Source organism: Fukomys damarensis, unplaced genomic scaffold, assembly GCF_012274545.1.
Source record: "Fukomys damarensis isolate Sample0158 unplaced genomic scaffold, DMR_v1.0_HiC HiC_scaffold_24, whole genome shotgun sequence".
NCBI classification, from domain to species: domain Eukaryota; kingdom Metazoa; phylum Chordata; class Mammalia; order Rodentia; family Bathyergidae; genus Fukomys; species Fukomys damarensis.
The window spans coordinates 5008643-5031253 of NW_022900936.1; the positions used below are offsets into that span (position 1 = coordinate 5008643).

Sequence of the window (22611 nt, forward strand, 5' to 3'; positions counted from 1 at the left end):
ATCACCCTTAAATCATTTGAATTAAATTGAAATCAAGAAGCAGTCCAGAACATGTCTGCAGTGAACAAAATTTCAATATAGTGTATTTACCATTTAATGGCTCAGACAGAGTGAGGATGCAAGACCCCTGATCTCAGTTAGCTGATGGCTGAACCCCATGATGCTGACTGACCTCAGGCTGCAAGGCCCAGATTGAGTTCCCCAACCTTCTGAATGGTTGAACTCCACAACGTTCTATTACAGGTTTCCCACGCCCTTTCTTTACAGATGTTCAAAGTTGGGAACTCAGAAAAATACCCTTGATGACCACCTCTGCCTCTGCAGAGTGGGTCCAAAGACTGGGACAGTCAGGAGGTCTGAGAGTGCGGCGGGAGGGGGGGGCTTATGGGGGTTCAGGGGCGACCGTGCAGCTATCTTCCTGGCGCTTGAGTGATGGTGGCTGGATCGGGAGCAGGCATGGCTCTCCTTCCCACGGTGGAGTGGGGCCTAGATATTTTTTATTTGATTGGTAAAGTTCTTTTGTAACTGCTGCATTTAAAAGTACAGTTTAATGAATTAATAATTGGACTCTGATACTTGATGAAAGATTATTCCCCAGAGATGTTCACTTTTTTTATCTTTGGTTTCTAGAAAACTGGCTGCTGTAAAATTTCCCCTTCATAAGGACCTGTAGCTATTGATGGTATTTTATTTTTTAAAATCTTAGTAGTTTGAGAAGTTACCATTATACAGAAGCTTTCTTGAATCCATAATTGGTATAACTTATTTGTGTGTGACTGTATACTGCGGTGGACATTTGAATCAGAAGCCACTTTTCAGTTTCAAGTGAAACAGACTCTTAGAGCTGATAACTATTTAACACATTTTCTTCATTGAGTTTGAACATCTTTAAAAGGTGAATTGATAGGCATTGTGAAAAAGGAAGGGTTAGCCTGGCGTGGTGACTCACACCTGTAATCCCAGCACTTGGGAGGCTGAGGTGGGAGGATCGCTGAGTTTGAGACCAGCCTGGCTACACAATGAGTTCCGGGTCAGTCTCAACTACATAGTGAGACCCTGTCTCAAAAAACCAAAACATAAAAAAAGAAAAAAAGAAAAAAGAAAAAGAAAAAGGAAGGGTTACTTTGTTGGGTTTCTGTATATGATTAGGTAGCCTGTTGAGTCTCCAATATGATTTTATGACTGATCAAGTTGATACTGTTAGGTTGTTCATTCTAACTTCAGAGCTACTATTTACTGTGCCATGGTGATTTAATTAACATGCTGAATTTTTCTCTTCTGAAATTTAGATGCTAACTTTTTATTTCTAAGCTATAAATTTGTCTACTTTATTTTGAAGGAGGCTGTCTGCATTAATTTGGGAAGTCCGATACATAGAACATAACGCCAGAACATTTAATGAACCTGAAAGTGTAATTGCAAGATCAGCTAAAAAGATAACTGACCAACTTTTAAAATTTATTAAGTAAGTGATCTTGAATTATGTATGTTGTGCAAAAATGACTTTGCATATTGTGTTTATACAACCACCTAGTTTTTATTTTTTAAAATCATTATTATTATTATTATTACTAAAACACTAATAAAGAGTTTTATTCAAGTCTGGGACTTTAATAAATTTGTATACAATATATTTAACCACCAGTAGTAATACAATACATATCTAGTTTTTATTTTGTACTCTTTGAATTACACTCATTTCATGTTTACTGGAGAGGACATTTCTTTATTCATTATAATTTCAGTAAAAGAATCAAATTGAACAATTAATTTGTTTGTTTTAAGAATCTTGAAATAATCTTGCATTACAGAGTTGCCATATACCCTTCATCCCGTCTCCTCCTTGTTAACATTTTACATAACTGTGACACACTTAAAATGTTTTTAAAAGTTTACCTTGGTACAATTATTGAGTAAAATGTAGGATTTGTGTGGATTTCACTGGTTTTGGACCAGTGTACTTTTGTATTTCAGGATCCAATCTGGAACCTCCATTGCTTCATGTAGTGTTGTGTTTTCTGAGTCGTCTTCAGCCTGTCCCTTAGTCTTTCCTTTATTTTCATGATGTCGTCAATTTTCTGAGTGTTGATCAATTGTTTTATAAAGTACTTAGATTGGGTTTTCCTGTATTTCCTCATGATAAGGTGACTCTATATCGGTGAGAATGTTTTTATATGTATGAATATTCCATCTGTTATCTTGCATTGAGAAAAGAATTGGGAATATTACAATGCAAACTGATGTGGAAATTGAAACCCACACTCTGTCCTGACATGACTTAGTGAACATTCCTTGAACATTGGACCAAGTAAACTCAATTTCAGCACCCTTCTGACCTTACAGCTTCCCTATATTTCCTTTTCATATAGCTGTAGAAAATCTTGGAACGATTGCTTTAATGGAAAAATAATTTAGAGACAATGCCAACATTTAGCCAAAAATTGGAGAATAACAGATTCCTGTCAACTTTTCCCAGTTAATTGTGTCCTAAGATTTGGAGACTCAACCTACCTAACTGCCCTGGAAGCACTTCAGAAAATGCCATACCCAGTTTTGTTTCTTTCATACCTATATATCCATACTTCAGTGAACTTAGGTCTACTTTGATTTCTGCTTCCTTTTTTTTTCTTCTCTTCTGTATCAATTTTTAATTTAAAATCCGCTCTTTCCCTGGTATGTACTATATGAATACTAATGCTTAGCACTAAGTCACCCACATGTTCGGCTGAACATGCTACTTCTCAGTTAGCAGCTTAATTTTTTGTACATGTTTAACGGGGGGCACAAAACCTTTGGGATTCTAAATTAGAATTTTAAGATGGCCAGTTATTTCCATAGAGGACTGTCTGAAAACCTGGCAGTATTCTTTTTGAAATTAATTGTAAGTTGTAAGTTGAGGCCCTGTTTATATTTTAGAATATAGTTTGAATCCTTGGCAACAGTAACTGCAAACTATCTGTGTGAAAATCTGCTTTTCAGCAATCAAGATTGCACAAATATCTCGGAACTGTCTAACACATCTGAAAATGAGGAGCAAAATGCCGAGGATCTGGTATGAATTTTGCCAATTTTATAATGATGTTCTTAATTGCTATGACAGTTTGAAAATCATTAAGTTGAAAGTGTTGTTTACCCCAATATCAGTTTTAACCACATTCCAATGAGCAATGGAAATAGGGCATTTGATAAAAATGTGTTTTTTTGAATCATCTAGATGATCAGTGAAGTAATATTAGCCAGGGATTGATATATGTCTGAGCCATTTCAGGTATGGAATATTCTCTTTCCAAATTTTACTAGTGAAAGGTATGTTGTAAAAAGTGAACTAGAAATATTGTAGATAAGACCAAGTTGAGTGTAAGTATTGAGTGTGATCATAATTAAAAATCAGTGAACTGGACCACAGGGTGTCTGTGACATCCTTTCCCCAACATCCTACTAAAGTTGAAGGATGTAAATAGCAAAGTGCTGTGTATAATTTCTCTTCATGCAGAATCAGCTTGTGGGTTGGTGCTGTAGGAAGGGTGCTCTTTAAAAGACAATGTAACACTGGTTTCTGTACAAGAAATATATACTTACTGTAGTTTGCTTATTTACTTGTGATAAATGTTCAGAATAATAATAGACACACTAATAAGTGTATTAGGAAGTAAGAAAATGTATAGAACACAAATCCAGTAATTGTAGGAGACTTAGGTGTTTCTGGAGTTTTATGGATAGGGATAAAAATGCAAATTGGAGCTTCTGTGTACATTTCATAATGCACAAAGCAACTCTTTATAAAAGCAGAATTTTGGAAGTTTGAAATTAGTGCATATCCCGAGGGAATGTGGGAAAGGTTTATGAGGAATAGTTGATGTTTTGAAGTCTGGGCGTCACAGATACTGTCTGATAGTCTGTATTTTGATATTTTGCTAAGAACAGGTTATAACCTTGGTAGGACTCAGTGTCTTTGACATGTTTTGTATTAAGATTGTTATATTCCCCTGAGAAAGTAAGGTGAAGTGAAGTGAAGTACTCTGACTTTCTTCCTAGGAGGACAGTGACGTTCCTAAAACATCCTCTGGAAGGAGGAGAGTAAGTTACTCTGCATGATTGACTGTTGTGTTTTGTTTGTTCTTTGTTTAAAAATCAAATCTTTTAAGATTTTATGTTTTGTTTGTGAAGAGTTATTGATACAGATATTGAATATTTTATAAGAAATCACTAAATGCTGCATAAACAATTAATTGGCTCCTAAGTTCTCAGGTGCATTAAAAGTTTGAGGTACTTCATAAAATGGTTAAAACATCTTAATTCAGTTGATTTTAAATTTCATCCAAATGCTTTTTAAATTTAAGCATTTTTATCCAGTGTTTTCTTTCACCATATTTGCCCCAAGTAGCACTGCGAAGTTAGGCCTTGCCTGGCGTGGTGGGTGGTACATCCCCAAATGCCTGCACCTACGGGGCTGAGGTGGGAGAGTCTCACTTTTGAGGTGGACCTGTGCTGCATACTGATCCTGAGACCAGCCTGAGCTATATAATGAGACCCCGCGTCTAAAGAAATTTAAACGTGTGGACTCATCTGATTTTTCTAAAATTTAATTCTGAGTAGACTCTCACGTGTGTAGCATCTGCATTTGTTTGCTGTAGCAAATGTCAGTGCAGCTTTTTAGACAATTTAAGCTGTGTTATTTATAGTTCTAATGGGTAAGAAGTTTGATAGGGGTATTCCTGGGCTGAAATCTTGGTGTTGGCTGGTCTCTAGACACTCCAGGGCCAGCCCCCTCCCCCCACCGTCTTCCTCTGCAGGATGCTTCCATGCTTGGCAATAGCCATTCTTCTTTGTGCAGCAGGGCCTCCTTCATCTCCCTCTTTTTGCGGGGAGGTATAGGGGATCGAACTCAGGACCTTTTGCTTACAAGGCAGGTGATGGCACCACTGAGCTAAATTCCCTGCCCTCATCTCCCTCTTAGGACTTCTGTGATTCCACTGGGCACGTGCTGTTAATCCAGGATAATCTGCCACCTTGTCGCCCCAGCCATAGTTACATCTTTGAAGTACCTTTCCCTGTGGACGCTAAAGTAGCCATGGGTGTTGCCGGTGTGGCCACTGTTCTGCCTATTTGCATTATTGAAGCTACATCCCGTGTTCTGTGAAAACACGCTTTATAAGCTTGGGGGAGAGGTGGAGGAGCAGCCTTTTACTAGACTGTTTGCTCTGGTTGGAACATCTTTCGAATAACTAATCTTACAGTTTTCTCATCTTTAGAGATTATATCAGAAATGTGTTAAATGGCTAGTTTTAAAATTTCATTTCTGGAGAAATGTGTTGAGCAATGTATGACATATTGAAGTTTTAAGGAAATTTTCCAAGTAGACAGTTTAAAGTAGCCATTGTTCTTATGGCACAATACAGAAAACAGTGTGTCAGTTACATTTTTGCTGCAGTCATATATCATAATGTGATTCTTTTTCCTCCTCTAGTCTGCAAAAACTTTCAATATTATGAATACATTTTTAGGCCCATGGCTGGAAAAAAAAGAATACCAGCAGAGCTGCCAGCTACCTTGAAAGCAGCTGGAAGAGACAATGTAAGGAGCTGGTGAGCCTGATTTTCCAGTGTGAGGACTCTGAGCCATTTCGACAGCCCGTGGATCTGGTGGAGTACCCTGTAAGTCTGTTGTCTCATTGCGGGAAGGGAGACTGGGGTAGAAGTGTGTAGGTAAACCTTGGAGAGTAGGCCTTATGCTAGCATTTCCTTTCTCGCCACTAAGTTAACTGTAGAAGATTAGATTATTCATAGCTCATTTAAAGATGACTTAGTTAACCAATATTACATAGTGTTGGTGATATTTGTGTAGCTGTATATAGGCTTAGCACTAGGAAAATTGAAAATAAGATAAAATTTTACTCTGGAAATAGAATTAGATCTAAAAAGAAAGAAAAAAGGATTATAAAAGCACAGATTTACTGTAGGAAGCTTGGAAATTACAGAAAAGTGCCTGCTAAAAGGAGTCACGAACATTTTGAAAACATTTCTTCCTTCTTTGTCTTTGTGTCTGGACCTCTTTACAGATGTTATGATGAAGCCTTACAATCCTTCTAATTTGTTTTCTCTTCCTTCTGTCATTTCAGATATTTTAGACTTTATTTACATGTTTACAATTATGAAAGCAGTAAATTCATTTATGAATTAATGGTTATTATTTTAAAAACCTAGGACTACCGAGATATTATAGATACACCGATGGATTTTGGAACAGTGAGGGAAACTCTAGAAGCAGGAAATTATGACAGCCCTTTGGAATTTTGCAAAGACATCCGATTAATATTTAGCAATGCCAGAGCATATACACCAAACAAAAGATCAAAGGTAATGTAAAAAACGTATGATCGTGTATTTTTTACATTGCGGGTAGAGGTTGGAACATGAAAGATAAAGGAATTAAGTGAGACCGCTGTAAAGAGTGGCGACTTTGCCTAGAGCTGCAGTATTTGATTTACAGCAGTTGGCGTTTATCATCTCCTAAAATTTTCTTGACAGAGTGGTGAGAATAAAGATGCCAGTAGAAAGTGAACAAATTTAATACATAGAAGAGTCTGTTGTGTATACATATAAACTTATTTAAAATGTATTGGAAATGTCAGTAGCCATGAGACTGTTGAAAGTGATAAAATAAAACAGCTTTGCGTGGTGGTGGAGGCTGTAATCCTGGCTACTCAGGAGACTGAGGCAAGAAGAGGGAGAGTTCGAGGCTACCCTGAGCTATTTAGCTGGACCCTGTCCAGAAGAAAGGGCTAGACGATAGAGCCTAGTGCTCCCTGGGTTCAATTCCTAGGAGCACAAAAGAAAAAAGTGATAAAAGGAAAATCTAAAGCATGGTTGGGACTGCTGACTGCACACTCGGTTTGGGTCTGAAGTGACACATGAAGCATGTCATTGCTGAAGAGCACACATACAGGGCACGCGCGTCCGTTTGTGTTAAGTCACTCATGTTAGTCTTCCGGTTCTTGGCAAGGTGTAATAAATGGCATAGGTTTCTATGTCACATTCTCAGTGAATTTTCATGAGCATCACCTTTGTAGTGAAAGTGAGGAATAATTAAAATAATATAAAGTGCAATCTAAAGTAAAAGACCTGCGTGACCCTCCCCCGCGTTTTCTGTGTGTGTGTTACCTGTGCTGCACCTTGCCCTCCTTACTTTCCTGCCCAGCGCTCCTGCATGCCGCCTCCAAGCTCAGGTGTGGGGACTTGCTGCATTTGATGTCTTGTCGGCTTGACGGACCAGCTTACAGTTAGTCGAATACTTTTGCAAGCTTGAATTTTTGTCATATTTTGTTTGTAAGACTGTTTCTTTCCAGAGAGAGAATAAAGTTTTCATTTTTATCTTTTTCCTTTTTTAGTAAATACATATTTGGAATGCATATCATACATATAATTCATCCATTTACAATGTTCAGTGGTCGTTGGTATATTCAAAAATTTTAAATTAGGATTCAATATGTAATACAGTGTAGCATTTTAGCCATTTTATTTTGGGGGGGTACTGGGGATCGAACTTGGGCCCTTGCCCTTGCAGGGCAGGTGCCAGAACCACTGAGCTAAATCCCTAGCCCTTTAGTCATTTTAAAATGTACAATTCAGACACATTAATTAGTTATACCACCTCCAGAACATTTTCATCCTCTCAAGAGGGTAAACTCTGTCACCATTAAACAATAGTTCAACATCTCCATCCTCTTCTCCCTTGGTAACTTTTAGTCTACTTGTTGCTTTTATAAATTTGCTTAAGCTGAATGTTCACACAAGCTTCTAGCTAATACTATATTTGTCGTTTTGTGTTGTGCTGATTTTACCGAACATAGTGTCTTAAACATTGATCCACGTTGTAATGTGTCTGAACAACATTCTTTTTTATGGCTGTGTAACTTTCCATTGTATGGATAAATGGATAGAACATGTCTTATCCATTCTTCTCTTGATGGAAAGTTGGATTGTTTCTACTGTTTGGCCACTGTAAATAATGTCACCGTGACTTTTGAAATACAAATACTGAGTCCATACTGTCAAGTCCTTTGAGTATGCACCTAACAGTACAGGGTAGTTCTGTCACCTGTCAGGAACCAGTGAAGTGTTTTCCGTAATGCCCACAGCATCTTACATCCCCACTAGCATCAGAAGAGTTCTCATTTTCCCATTTCCATGTTAGTTAGCGTTTGTTGTTTTTTAAAATTGTAGCCACCTGAGTGGGGTTTTACCTCATTGTGGTCTTGCTTTTCTCGTGACTTACTGTGTTAATAAATATACCAGAGATTTGTTGTATTAGGTTTAAGTCCTGCAGACTTAGGAAAGGTTGTCATGAAGAAGAAGCAAGTTATTTGACCTAGAAGCAGAAGACTTGGCACACCATGCAAGGGCACCAGGGCAGGAGCAGAGTCAGGTGGAGGAGAGCAGCTGTTGGAATACAGGCAGGCAGAGGAGGCATTGTAGGAATGACCAGTTTAAATAGTGTCAGCAAGCTTTGAGATGTTGGAGATGGCCTCTCATTTTTTGGTGTCTGGTTCTGGGATTCTGTATGGTGGGTTAACAGTATTGACAGCTGTGTGAGAGTTTGAAAAAGGGAGTGGTTGGGTGTATGGGCTCGGATTGGTTGGCATACATATCACCAAGAAGTCGTTTGCTATGTCTAGGAATTAGCTAGCTCTGAGAGGCAACCAGCATCATGGCCCCATATGCTACAGCATTCAAAGTACCAGAAATGAAGCCAGGAATGATGACTCACACTGTAATTCTTGCTACTCAGGAGGCTGAGGCAGGAGGATTACAAGTTCAGGCCAGCCTGGGCAAGTTAGTAAGACCTTATCTCAAAAAACAAAAGGGGCTGGGATGTAGCTCCTTGTTAGAGCGCCTTTAAGTTCAAACTCAGTGCTGTGGCAGTGGGAGGGGCAGTGAAGGAAATGTGAAAAATGTAGTCAGTTGTAGTCCATATTCTAAGGGTGTTTAGCATGTTTTCATGGTTTATTGGCTCTTCTTAAATAAATCTTAAAACTTTCTGGTCCAGTCCTTTGCTCATTTAAAAAATTGCGTTCTTCGTTGAGTATAGTTCTTTTTTTTTTTTTTTTTTTTTTTTTTTAGAGACAGGGTCTCACTGTGTCGTTCAGGCTGGCCTTGAACTCATTATGTAGTCCAGGCTGACCTTGAACTCGAGACAGTCCTCCTGCCTCAGCCTCCTGAGTGCTGGAATTTCAGACATGCACCACCATACCCGGCAAGTGTAGTTCTTCTGTATGTTCTGGATATTAAACCTTCATGAGATATAGATTGTCTTTTTACTGTGTCGATGATATCCTTTGATTCACTAAAGTTTTGAATTTTGGTGGATTCTAGTTTAGTTGTATTTTCTTGTTTCTTATGCAAGCATCCTGTCTCATTCCTAACTTATTTCATCCATTGTGCGTGATGTGAGCTGTGGGTTTCCATGAATGCCCTTTGTCATGTTGAGATGATTGTCAGTTTCAGCACTCTTTGTGGTTAATTACTATTTTCAGTTGAGTTGCATTACTGAATTCTGCATGAAAATGAATAAAAATGGTGATAATAAGAGTTTTCAAACAAAATAATTTACAAGAAATTATTCATCTTGTTAGAGTTGGCAACATAAGCTAGTATTCAGGTTTAAAAGAAAAGGATAAATTTACAAAATGTTGGAAGTGATTGCCAAAGTATTTCAAAGATGAAATGAGATAAATTTGACATTTTGAGAGGGGTGCGTGTGAAATTCATCTATGTGATGTGATTCAGAAATATGGTGAATATTTAAATTAAAAAATCATTACAAAAGCCGGGCATGGTGGCCCACGCCTGTAATCCCAGCACTCTGGAGGCTGAGGCAGGAGGATCACTGTGAGTTCGAGACCAGCCTAGACTACATAGTGAGTTCCAGATCAGTCTCAACTACATAGTGAGACCCTGTCTCAAAAAAGAAACAAAAAACTCCAAAAAAACACTAAAAAATTACTACAGTAAAAGTCGCATCATTAATTCCCCTCGGAGTACCCTCTTTGCTTCAAACACAATCATCTCATTGTTGCCACTTTGTGAAGCAGCTCTGGGAGTGTCTTTCGCGGGTGTCTTCAAGTGTGAGTCCCATTGAGAGCTGGGTGGTGTCCCAGTCCAGGTGCAGGTAGAGACTGAGGTGAAAGTGTCTTTATTCTCTGTTCTAGAGACTCTCTTTTGCTGCATAAGTAACAGCCTTAAAACCAACCAACTTCAAATTAGTTTTAGAAGGGTACATTTTTAGGTTTGTGCATGATGTGAAAATGGGGGAAAAACCTAAAAGATCCATTAATGTACAGACATAAGGCCTGGATTCTAGACTCTAGTGAGTTGCTTGATTTAAAACTAGTTTCTTACCACCTGACGCACATAGCTGCCATCTCCTGCTCTTGTCTTGGAACAGGTAAGATGGAAATAGGTAAGCTATTATCCATAGACAGTGAGTGATACATTGCAAATAATCTCAGTGATTTTAATTAAAAAATACTTTAAAAGATACTGTGTAATTCTAGTTTGATTTCACATCCTTGCAGATTTACAGTATGACCTTGAGATTGTCTGCTTTATTTGAAGAAAAAATGAAGAAAATTTCTTCTGATTTTAAAATTGGTCAAAAATTCAATGAAAAACTTCGACGAAGCCAGAGGTTCAAGCAAAGACAAAAATGTAATGGTGTCGTTCAGACCAACAAAAGTATGAGGTAAACTGGCCCTAACCCATAGCAGCCTCTGTGTGATGTTAGTATAGGGTTGTGACATTTACTGGTCTTTATTTACTATGGATTCACACAATCTTTTTACAATACTGTGCATTCAGAGAAGACTAGTCATAGATTTTTATAGTGGAAAGCATTTTTGTGACTATAGAGCTGTTGCACTGACTTTAATTTTGTAAATTCTTCTGTCTTGTATAAGAGATGGCTCTTTAAGTAAAACGATTGTTGTGTGTGCCTTTGTGTTTTAACTATGGGGAGGGGCTTTTTAAGAACACCTCTTCATTTGTGAGGATGATTGTATAGAAAAAGTGTGAAACCAAGGGCTCATTCCTCTTAGCAGTAATTTTATTTTTAAATTCTGTTGTCTTTTGTTGCGCCCAATTCCAGGGGGCATCGCAGTGTGAGAGTCGGAGTGGGCAGCTTTGAGCTCGTCCCATGTGTGTGGGATGTGCAGGGTACTCTTGACGGCTTTTCTTTGAGGTTGGTCTGGGCACTGTGCCGCCTCTCAGTTCACAGTCTGGTTCATAATAATGTTGCTGCTATCCCACTACATGTAGACACTGCTCTGGTACAGCTACCAGGTGCTGTTGTCATGGAGGTCACATCTTTGTATGGTCTATTTTAAGAGTAAAAAAGTCATTTATGCTGCTTTTTATTTTATATAGTTAACATTCCCACTTATAAAAGTGGAGTTTTGAATTACTCTATGGTAACATTTTTTTTCCATCCTGAAGGACTTTTTTCATATTTCTAATTATGCAGAGGGTTATAATGAATTTGCTCAGTCTTTGCATATCTACCAGTATCTTAATTTACCTCCATCATCAAAGAGCATTTTTGATGCATGCAGAATTTTTGTTTGTTTGTTTGTTTGTTTGTTTGTTTTTTTAAGACAGAGTCTCACTATGTAGTTGAGACTGATCTGGAACTCACTATGTATCCCAGGCTGGTCTCGAACTCACAGCAATCCTCCTGCCTCAGCCTCCCAAGTGCTGGGATCACAGGTGTGCACCACCATGCCCAGTTTAGAATTCTTAATTGACATGTTAGCCATGAGCATTCTGGATGTGCCATCTCACCGCCTGCTGACTTCATTTTGTTGTTGTTGTTGTTTTTTGAGACAGGGTCTCAATATGTAATTGAGACTGACCTAGAACTCGCTATGTAGCCCAGGCTGGTCTCAAATTCACAGTGATCCTCCTGCCTCAGCCTCCCCAGTGCTAGGATTACAGGCGTGTGCCACCACGCCCAGCTTATTATTTTTTAAGAGAAGTTAGATGTTAATCTTGCTAAGATTCCTTCCTTGTATACATTGAATTTTATTTGTCTTTACCTTTGAACTTACTGTAGTGTTTGTATGTTTGAATTTCTTTGAGTATATTCTACTTGGCATTAGTCCAGCTTTATGGATGTGTAATGATTTTCATTATGTTTGAGAGGTTTACAGCCACTGTTTCTTCAAACATTTTTTTCTGCACCTTGCTCTCTTCCTTTTTTGGGATTCCCACTTCAAATGGTACCAAATATGATGCCCAAGGGTTCCTGAGTGCTCTTCATTCTTCTTCATTGTATTTCTGTTCCACAGACTGGGTGATCTTTAGAGGTATGTCTCCCAGTTCCCCGATTCAGCTGCCCCCCAGCCTGCTGCTCGGCCTGATTATTCTTCCCAGTTACTGTACATTTCACTCTGGAGTTTCTGTTTGGATTGTTTTCATATTATCTGTCAGTATTCTGTATTTGATAAGTCATCATTATAACTTTAGTTCTGTAAACATTTCCTTTAGTTCTTTGAATAATTTTAGAATAGTTGATTTAGGTGTCAACATTTATTAAACTAAGTCTGACAGCTGGGTCCTGTCAGAGGCGGTCTCCTTTGGATGCATTTCCCCCTCTGTGAGTGGACTGCCATTTCTTGTTTGTCTTATAATTTGTTGTTGTTGTTGTTGTTGTTGTTGTTGAAAACTGTAGACATACTGTAGACATACAACTCTGGAAAGCATGCATTATTTTGCTAGCATATTGTATGTAGCAGCTGTAGGGGTTCTGATCCCTTTTCCTCAGTTGGTGGTGGTTTCTATTTTCAGTGATTTGCGTGTACTCATCTGTGTAGTGTGTGTCTTTCTTACAGAATGCAGCCATTGAAGTCAGAAGTCTGCCTTTCCCCGATCCCCACACCCCACTCACAATTTCTTTTGATTTTGGCTTAACTTCCTAGGCATTTTCCTTGGGTTAGTCAGCAGTGTAGTGGTCGACATTTTTTTCTACACATTTTGTGTAAGTCTCCTTACAGTTTGTGTTTCGACTCCTTTTGAGGGGTTCTGTGTGGGAAATGGGGCAAGCTTCAAGGTTCAGTCAGGTCTACATAAGGCATTCCCATTTTGCTTGTGCATATTTTATAGACATGAGTGTTTAAATTGAACCAACAGTGAGTCATTATCTGGGGCTTCTTGAATACACGTGCGCCTCTCCAGACCCATTGGAAAATGGTGGAGCTTTTCAGAGACTTCTGGCTATTGCATGTCCTTGATCTCCCTTTTAGTCCCCATCCCCTCGTTGTTTTTGCAGTGCTAGGGACTGAACCCAGGGCCTCACATGTGCTGAGCTGTTTCTCTGCTTTTCCTTCTAAACTGGGGCTGGGGCTGAATTCTTGCTGCAGTAGCACCAGTGCTCTCAGGCATCTGGCTTTTTAAAACTTTTCATTTTGAGATAAGTTCAGAATTGCATAAAAATTGGCAGTAATTCAGAAAGACCCTGTGCATTCTTTCCTTAGGTTGGCACCAGTTCCTGTTACTCCACACTTGCTTTTTTGTTGTTTCAATAGTCATGTAGTAATCAGTGGTGGGGTTCCATCCCGAGAAAATTGGCACTAGATGATTTTGTCACTTTGCAAATATCAGAGTGTACTTGAGCAGACTAAACGTTCTGCTAAATGTTTTTTCTTTGTTTTATGTCTTTGACCAGAAATATCAAGCATAAATTGTTAAAGTCTCAGCCAAAAGTAATTCCTGAGTTGGTAGATTCTCCTACTCAGTCTACCTCAAATAGGGCGGCCCACCCTGCAACACACAAGAGGAGTGCTGGTGTCTCTTCAGGTGTTACCTCTGGGGACTCTTCAGATTCAGCGGGGTCGCCGGAGAGAGCGAGAAGAAATAGACCTGGGACTCTGCGAAGTGACTCTCTGCTGTCTGGTGAGAGGAAGAACATTATGTTGAGTGCCAGACTGTGGGGTTTTAGAAAAACATGATGAAGACAGCCTGACATAAAGGAGCTTACAATTTGATAGATGGGACAGAAATAATAAATATGGGACAGTTTGAATATATTTGATATGAACTATGTTCTACACACGATGTGGCAGCATTTTATGAGAATTCTGAATCCTTCAGATTTTAAACAGTGCAGTATAAATACCACACTTCATATGCAAAATTTGACCTCTTTTTGTATCTTTAAGTTAAATCCTGGCAGGTAAGTTCAAAGCTGGTGAATTGTAAGTTGTTATGCCCCGGCCATTGAGGAGTGTGACTCACTGGTGGTGGATCCCGCTGTGGCGATTACTTGCACATCGTACTGAATCATACTGGCGACTTGTGGCAGTGTGTTACTCGGGAGTGTAGCGTACTGCCTCCTGCATGTCTTACTCCAGTGTTTCATTAAGTGGCGTTGACAGTACATCTGCAGTACAATGTGGAATCGAACTGAGCTATGGCACAGTGCTGTGTAAGAAGTCCACCAAGCTGGTTCCTGCTGTATTAGCATTGTGCAGTGTCTTCAGGGGTACATGTAGAGAGAGAAATGTCCTATCAGAATATGGTGCAGGCATTGAAAATGATGAAATAGGGTTCATGTCTCAAGCTGGGAGCATTTAGTAAAGCAGTGATAGGAAGGGAGGGAAAAAAAAAACCAAAGGTGCATGTTGGGCATAGGAAAAGAATGCATTCCAGTAAATGAGAGAAAGAATTAGGATCAAACAGGTAGAATGCACCCAAATTTTGGAGATGTCGAGTGTTGCAGAAGAGTTTAGATGGTTCAAGTCTTCTGTTCAGGAAGACTGAGCAGTTTGGCAGTGAGATGCAGCAGCCAGGAGCCTGGGAGCAGGGACAGGTGGCTGGTGCTGGGGTTGAAGCAGGAAAGTAGCAATCTCAAGGGAAGAAGCACCACTTGGTTCTTGCTGTCTTTCTCACCCAGCCACTTTCCTCTCTGGCACAGAGTTCACTAAATTATGGACCAAAATTTTGTCTTTTAACAATGTGTTTCCACTGTTTGTGGAATTTTTATCAAAATAGATGATAGGCATTTAAGAAATGTCTGAATTGAAAAACAAAACAGGAAACTTGTAGTAGAATAGTGAGGAAAATCACCTAAGCTGTTTAAGTTATTTCTTTACACACCCCAGTGTGTGTGTCTGTGTCTGTGTCTGTGTAGGGCACCTTGAAGTGACCTTTCTTGAGCTGAGCACGTGTGTGATACAGCTGTGCTGTCCGGAACAGCGTAGAAAGAGCCTGGTGTACTACCTTGTGACATGAAAGGACTCAAAATGAATGTGTCTTTTTTGAAATACCTGTGTGAGATCATAGAAGATGTGAATGGGGCCAGTTAGGTTTTAAATGGGAGTTTGTTATCATTTTCTAACGTATTTTCTGAATGTATTCCTGAATTAATGTTATTTTTAGAAATGTGAGCACAAACTTGGTTTGGAATACTGATTATATACCTTTTAATGTCAAAATTTTATCAGCTTTTTTTGAAACCCTTTCAAGAACATACTAAGTATTTTAAAGATCTCTTCTTATTATAATGTTATGAAAAAACTGCTTGCTTGTGTGTGTACACATAGGAGAATGTATGTAATTAACTACTTACACTTCTCTTTTCCTTAGAAAGTGAAATGGAAGATTCCTTAGCTACCTCTTCATCCTCTTCCTCTTTCAATAGTTCAGAGGAAAGCAAAGAGAGTCCGCAAGCACGAGAGCCTTCACGTGGCAGACTCTCAAGAAGCAGCAGCCGCAGGGTAACCAGGACTCGAGCTGCTCAGAGGAGAGCTGGTAAGAGACTCTGTGACCGTGCATGGATTATTTAAGTTATCCAGGCATGACTAAGGTCTAGGCTGTTTAGATTTTGGAAGGAAATCAATTCAGCATTAAAAAATAAGGCAAATCACTAAAATAAAGTCATTTAGAATATTGAAATAAGAAAGCCTTTCTGATCTTACCGCTACTTTATTTCCAGGTCCTCTTGCCTTAGAAAATGGATGTGGCAGAAAAGCCACTCGGAAGAGAATCTATTTAAGTGATTCTGATAACAATTCACTGGAGACCAGTAAAATTCTAAAAGCCAGAGCTGGTAATAGCCGAAAAGTCCTACGAAAGTGTGCTGCTGTGGCTGCCAATAAGATAAAATTAATGAGTGATGTAGAAGAAAATTCTAGCTCTGAAAGTGTGTGCTCTGGTCGGAAGCTGCCTCACCGCAATGCTTCCGCTGTAGCTAGAAGAAAGTTGTTACACAATTCTGAAGATGATCAGAGCCTGAAGTCAGATACGGAGGGAGAAGAGCTAAAGGAGCAGACTCCACCGTTGCCAGCATCTGGTTCTCACGCTCCCCAGAATACTGGCAGTGAACCTGAAAATGGAGATTCTGAATCAGAAAGTGAACTGCAGGTAGCCCGGAAAAATTGGCATTCTAATGGTTGTAAGTCCCATGCTTCAGCAAGTTCCAAAACCAGGTTCCCTAAGATAGAGTCTTCAGAGGAAGAGTCTAAGAGTCCTGAATCAGATAATGGACACAACAGAGCTGCTGTCCCTTCACCTTTGGAGAGGAAAGCTGAGGCCGAGAGTGGCTCAGAGGAGGCAGACTCTGAACCAGGAAATAAGACATTTTGCAAGAATGCAAATTTCTTTAAGAAAGCAAAGATCTTAAGTGATTCCGAAGAGTCCGAATCCGAAGAACAAGACAGAGGTGAGGACACGTGTCACAAAATGGAAACGATCCCAGTTGCAGGAAACTTGAAATGTGAGCCGATTGCTGGGCCTCAGTGCTTCTCAGATTATGTATCCGAGACTGATTTAGATTCAGATGATGACAAAACAAAAGAAAAACCAAGCAGTTTTATAAAAGGTAATTTAAAACATTTTTGGTTCCTGATTTAATCTCACTGACCTTTCTTCCTCATTGCAAATGTTGATTTTATTTCCTCTTCCTTCTTTTCTTTGCTAGCCTTTTCTGTCTGCTCCATGTATATGGTTAGCCTATTCTTTTCGCCTCACCCATAATTACATATTGCACACTAGGTTTTACTCAGGTCAGGTAGTCCTGGCCTTCACAGTGGTCCCATTTAAAGATGTTACTTCTGGTATTGGAGACGACGTTGCATTGGAGATGGGCTTGGGAAAAGCTGAGGCGAGCCCACACTAAGCTGTGGTAGTGGCAGCTGGAGAAGAGGAAGAGTGGGTAGGACTTTTGCTTAATTGGTAATAATGATAATGTATTACCGTTACTGAGCTATGTCGGGAAGTTTTTTTAATCACTACACTGTTAATCTAAAAATGTTCAGTCTATCTTTTGTGAGGTAAGTGCTATTACATACTCTTTTGTGTTTTGATTTTTGTGGTACTGGGGATTAAACCCAGGGCGTTCTCATTGAGCTACAACCCCAGTCCATTTTTAATTTTTTTTAAGACAGAGTCTCACTAAGTTGGCCCAAAGCTAAACTTGAACTTGAGATCTTGCCCTAGCCTCCCAGAGTGGTGGGATTACAGGTCTGTGCCACCACACCTGGCTTCATTGTCTGTTTTATGTATAATAACTGGAGGCCATAGTGATAACATAACCACTGAATTATTATGCTCCTGGTAGGTGGGGATTGATAGAAAAGCAGAAGGCAGCTAAAGCTAAGATTAAAAGTAGTACGAATGATATTTGTGGAGCTAGGGTAGGTTTCATGGGGACCGAAATTAGTGGTTGGTTTGCTCACTTCAGAGCGGTGTGTGGGGTTTAGTCTGCATTCCTGCTAATGTCGCAGTTTCAAGAGTCTGGAATGTTGCTGGTGAGAATGTGTGGGACTTGGGAGTGGTGCTGAAAGTGGAAAAAGTCACTTTAAAGTATTAGGAGGACATCAGCCCTCCAAGTTAATAAGAATTGTTATTTAAGTTGTTTCAAGCAATGAATGTTTAATTACTTTAGATTACTCTTATTAAAGATTAAAAGAATAATCTTTAATTTTTAGATTCTACATCGCAAGAGAGTAGACAGAGCAGAAAAGTTTCCAGGAAAAGGGTCTGCTCCAGTGACTCAGAGAGCAACGCAAAGGTGACCAAGAAACCACCACAAGCCACAACAGGTCGCCTAAGGGTAACTCAGAGCAGTGCAGCTGCCGCTGCCAGGAAAATGAAGCTCGTGAGCAATGCCGAAGCTGTCAGCCTAGGAAATGTGTGCACTAGGAGGAAAGGTGGACGGAAAAAAGCACTCCAGTTTGCTGGTCCCACAGCTAGGAAGCCAGCAAGCGATGGTGAGGAAGATGTGAACGGGGCAGTGCCAGATGAGCAGAGTGCCCGTGCCGGCACGCTGCCTGCCCCTGACTCCACAGGCAGTGCGGAGCGTGCCAGCCAGCCGCTGCACGGAGACTCGGGCTCGGATGGCACTTGGAATCCAGGCCGTGCCAACAGGCTTCCCAGTAGTAACACAGATGTACCTTCCAAAACGGAGAATTGCCCCGGTGGGTCTTCAGAAGAAGAGTCACAAAGCCGTGCTCCAGGGAGCGAGAGAAGCAGGAAACTTTCTTCTGAGTCACCTTTGGCACAGAAAGCTACTGCGGAGAATACCTTCGAAGAGGAGCTGAATTACGGGCTCCGCAGGTGGAATGGCAGAAGACTCAGGACATACGGAAAGGCTCCTTTCAGCAAAGCCAAAGTGCTTGCTGATTCACAGGCACCAACAGAGACGGAAATAAAAAGGAAGAGACTGCATCCTGAATTAGAAAACGTGCAGGTGTCTAGAACACCTGGGTGCTCACAGCATGGACTCAACACCAGTCCCAGGCCATCAGATTTGGGATCTGTAACTGAGTCAGATGCTGACTGTACCAGTAACACAAGAGGCAAAAGGAGGCAAGCTAAAGGGAGAGCAAGAGTAGTTAGAAAAGGTAAAACTTTTACAGCTAACCTTTCTAACACTGTGAGGCATCGAAGACAGAGCAAACGTCCTAGGTTAAGTGTGGATGATAATGACTGGGAGGATTTGGACTATGCAAAATCTAAAAGAGTTCTTCGACGTTCAAAAATAAAAACGAGAAATCAGGGTAGAAGGACTGTGAGATACCATGATGGCGATGACGATAGAAGCTTAGAAAATGTGTTAGAGTTCAGTGACTGCACCTTATGACCTTGAGGGAATGCCAGTTATTTAAAGAGAAAATGGACTGGAATTTGGTGAAAGCTGGCTGATGAAATTATTTTGTCTTACAATTCAGGGAATATATTTATATTTTTCTATGAAAAGTTATGAATGTGACTAAATCATGACTGTTATTTTTATTTGCACTTGCTGGTCTTTGTAGCAGCATTCAGCACAGGTGCCAAAATATGCTTCATTTTGGGGGCAGATCTACTTTAATAGTATTGACTACGTATAGCAAGTTTGAAATATGTTAAACACTAGACATCCTGGTTATGAAAACCAGTGAGCATTACTTTCATGGTAGCAAGTGTCATGCAGTTCTTTTTCTGAATTTATCCAGAGGTGGTAGTTTCTAAACCCTGTCCCTTTGGAGAACAATTTCACATGACCTGTTTACAGATTCTTCATACATATTATGTGCATGCTGACATTATAATCATGGGTAGTGTGACCATGATTAGCGGGCAGGGTTCCTACCACTCCCTGCCCATACCCCTTCCCTGCCTACTTGAGGGTATTGCATTTACCAGATTGGGTCACTTTCATTGAAATGGTTTCCAGTTTTCTTCCCAAATGCTATTGGTCTTTTTCTTTCTAAGGGAAACATGATGACTTTATTATAAACTTGAATTTATAAAGTGTTAGTGAATTATTTTCAGTGCTTGAGTGTACGTACATTCAAAGCTCGAAGGCCAGAGCACAGTCAGCCGTAGCATTTCCCTTCATCTTGTGCACTAACTGGGTGCTGCGTCATTTTGTCTTCTGTCCAAAGTCTCCGGACTTTCATTGTGATTTAACCAAAATTTTGCTCTTCCATAATCTTACTCTGAGATAGAGGAGTTTGCGTGCCTTAGATTTTGGGAAAGTGTGTTGTTAAATAGGGTATACAGGGCTAAAAGAGTGTTTAAGTTGTATGTTGATTTCCCCCGTCTGTATTAAAATTACAGGGTTGAGTTTTATGAAGAGTGCAATTGCAGATCTTACCTGTGTAGGAAAGTAGTTCAATGTCATTTTCCACCTCTTTGTTTTTGCTTACTGCTGCCAGGTGCAATTTTAAGTGTTCTTTGCTGGGGCAACGAAGTATATCTTTATTAGTGACCTCTAGTCTACATGTGAGAAGAAACTGTCATGTTTTGTGGGAAAATAATTTAGGAATCCAGTTAAAATGAAGCTTTTATCACCCCAAATACCTATAGTACACTTATTTTTGAGCCAGATACAGTAAGTACTTTTACTTGATAGTTTATGCTACTCCGAACAGTTTAAGTGGCTATTCCTAGCTTGTTTGTGCCTCAAATGGTTTACATGTTTTGTAGCTAAAGAGTAAGTTACAGTATCGCACCATTAAGTTATTTATTAGCCCTGATTGTGTTTAGATTCAGACAAAGTTAACCCTTTTTTCCTGTTTCCTTGAGGTGGCAGGTAGGAATAGCATCTGACTCTGGTATCAGTGTCAGAGAACTATCCTAAGTGTTCCCACCTTTGAGTTATCTATTTCATATGACATGGTAGGTGGTAACCTTTGCTTTCTACCCGGACATAGGGAAGGGTGCTTTTGGACATTTCCAACTGAGGTAGGTAGGGTACCTGCCTGTCATTTTGTGGTTTAGAGAGAGCCCTGTTACCACGTGGCCAAACAATGATGCTTTTCTTCTCAGAGCTCTTTGTTAAGTGGACAGCAGGCATCTCAACTGTTCACCATGAAAAAAATTCATGGGATGCCTTTTACATACATCCCTATTTTTTAGGAAATGGTGATAGTTGTCATTATCTATTAATTTATTTAACTTCTTCCTAATCCTCTCTGCTTTGTATCTGTTCTCAGGGTTATAACTCTGTGTTACCATCATCTGCAAAAAGGTACCAAAAATCCATAAATAAATATGAAATACATTTATATGTACATAAATTCCTTTAGTAAACCAATCTTTGACAGTTTAGGCTTCATTTATAGAACTGTTCTTGTTCTTTGGACTGAACTAACTTGTCATGGTTTCACTGGTTATCCAATTACCAATTTTTCTTTTTGTCCAGACTGCTGAGACTTTTGTGTATAGATGCAATATTTTGGCTTAATCAGATTTAGTTTCATGAGAAAAAGTAAGAGTGGGCCTATGACTGTAAAAGTGTGGTTGATAGTGGTAGCTTCTCGACTTCAAAAGGAAAACTAGGGTTCGGGAGAAAAGCATTTTTATGGTTTATTTTTTATTTTTATTTTTTTGGTTATGGTGCTATTCCTAAGGTTAACTTTGAATATGTGACACACACTCCTAAGTACCTTTAAGGAATATTAGTAATAGTTAAAATGTTTACATTGAGCACTAGAACATATTTGACTTTGTTTCTACTTCATGCGAAATACGCAGGGATTTAATGCACAGACGTACTTTAATCCTTAGGATCAGTCAGAAAAAGACATAAGTGGGTTTCATAGTGAATGTGAGCTGGTCCAGGAAGAAGTGCTAGAGCTTTCCATTGCACTTGAAGTAACTTAGTGGTGTATATGAGGAAGAAAAGGCTTTTTTTTTTTTTTTTTTTTTTTAATTACTGTGGTTGTGTATGTCCAAAGTCCTATGCTTTTACTCATTTATAATTTTTTAAAAAATGTTTTGAAGTATTTAGATTTGATTTTCACTTCCTTTGAAGATTAATTTTACCAAGCATATTAAGAGAAAAAGTTCAAACATTTAAAACAGATAAAGTCTTAAGAAGTATTTTTTTTCTTCCCATATCCTACTTATTTAAAAAGGGTGTACTGACAATATGTAACTTCTGAATAAAAGGAAATTTTATCCTATTTTCAGATTATTTCTAGGGTGGTCATTTTTTTCTCTTGACTTAACTAGAAAAATCTTTATTTTCAGTTGAAGTTATTTTCAATTTAGAAATCCTTGGAAACAACGATAAAGCAATTATTTTTGGCTTGTAAGGTATAACACAAAGTTTTCTTTCAAATAGAGTTATGTGAAAAAAATTGACTTTTAATAAGAAAATGGAAAGACTTAGGAAAGGACACGTCAGAACCTAGACGTACAAATGGAAAAAGGGTTATAAAACAAACTACTGAAATAGATCTGAGAGTACTGCTGTCCAGAAGTGAACAAGATGCACCAACAAACCGAAAAGGGGGCCTTCTGAGTAAAAGTTTGGATTTAGGATAATACTCTTGGTTCCTCCTCCAGACCTTCTTCTCTTCAGAATGATCAGAACACAGAATTTAACTTTATCATATTGCACAAAAACTAAATTGGAAGGATTTTAATATCTTCTTTCAGTACAAGTTGAATTTGTGTCATTTGATGGAAAGAGATTTGTGTACCAGTAGAATGCAAAAACATTGTTACAGGTGCATGCAGTGTTTTTTGTTTTTCTTCTCTGTTGTATTGTTTTCAAGTAACTTTCAAATGGTTAGAAAAATCTTTTTGTTTTTGCCTTTTAATGACATATTTAGCTGTTTTTTATTAG

At 39.1% G+C, this 22611-nt stretch overlaps 1 protein-coding gene across 1 annotated transcript in view; it reads left to right on the plus strand.

The window, feature by feature from the left end:
* Window positions 1-22611, plus strand: part of Brwd1 (bromodomain and WD repeat domain containing 1) — a 111797-nt gene that overhangs the window by 82646 nt on the left and 6540 nt on the right. Inside the window, exons 28-37 of the mRNA XM_010636538.2 lie at window positions 1340-1465; window positions 2980-3052; window positions 4036-4077; window positions 5505-5654; window positions 6204-6356; window positions 10574-10740; window positions 13717-13943; window positions 15636-15800; window positions 15985-16869; window positions 17978-18892. Coding sequence (XP_010634840.1) covers window positions 1340-1465; window positions 2980-3052; window positions 4036-4077; window positions 5505-5654; window positions 6204-6356; window positions 10574-10740; window positions 13717-13943; window positions 15636-15800; window positions 15985-16869; window positions 17978-18892 — 2903 coding nt within the window. The remainder of the gene's footprint in view (window positions 1-1339; window positions 1466-2979; window positions 3053-4035; window positions 4078-5504; window positions 5655-6203; window positions 6357-10573; window positions 10741-13716; window positions 13944-15635; window positions 15801-15984; window positions 16870-17977; window positions 18893-22611) is intronic.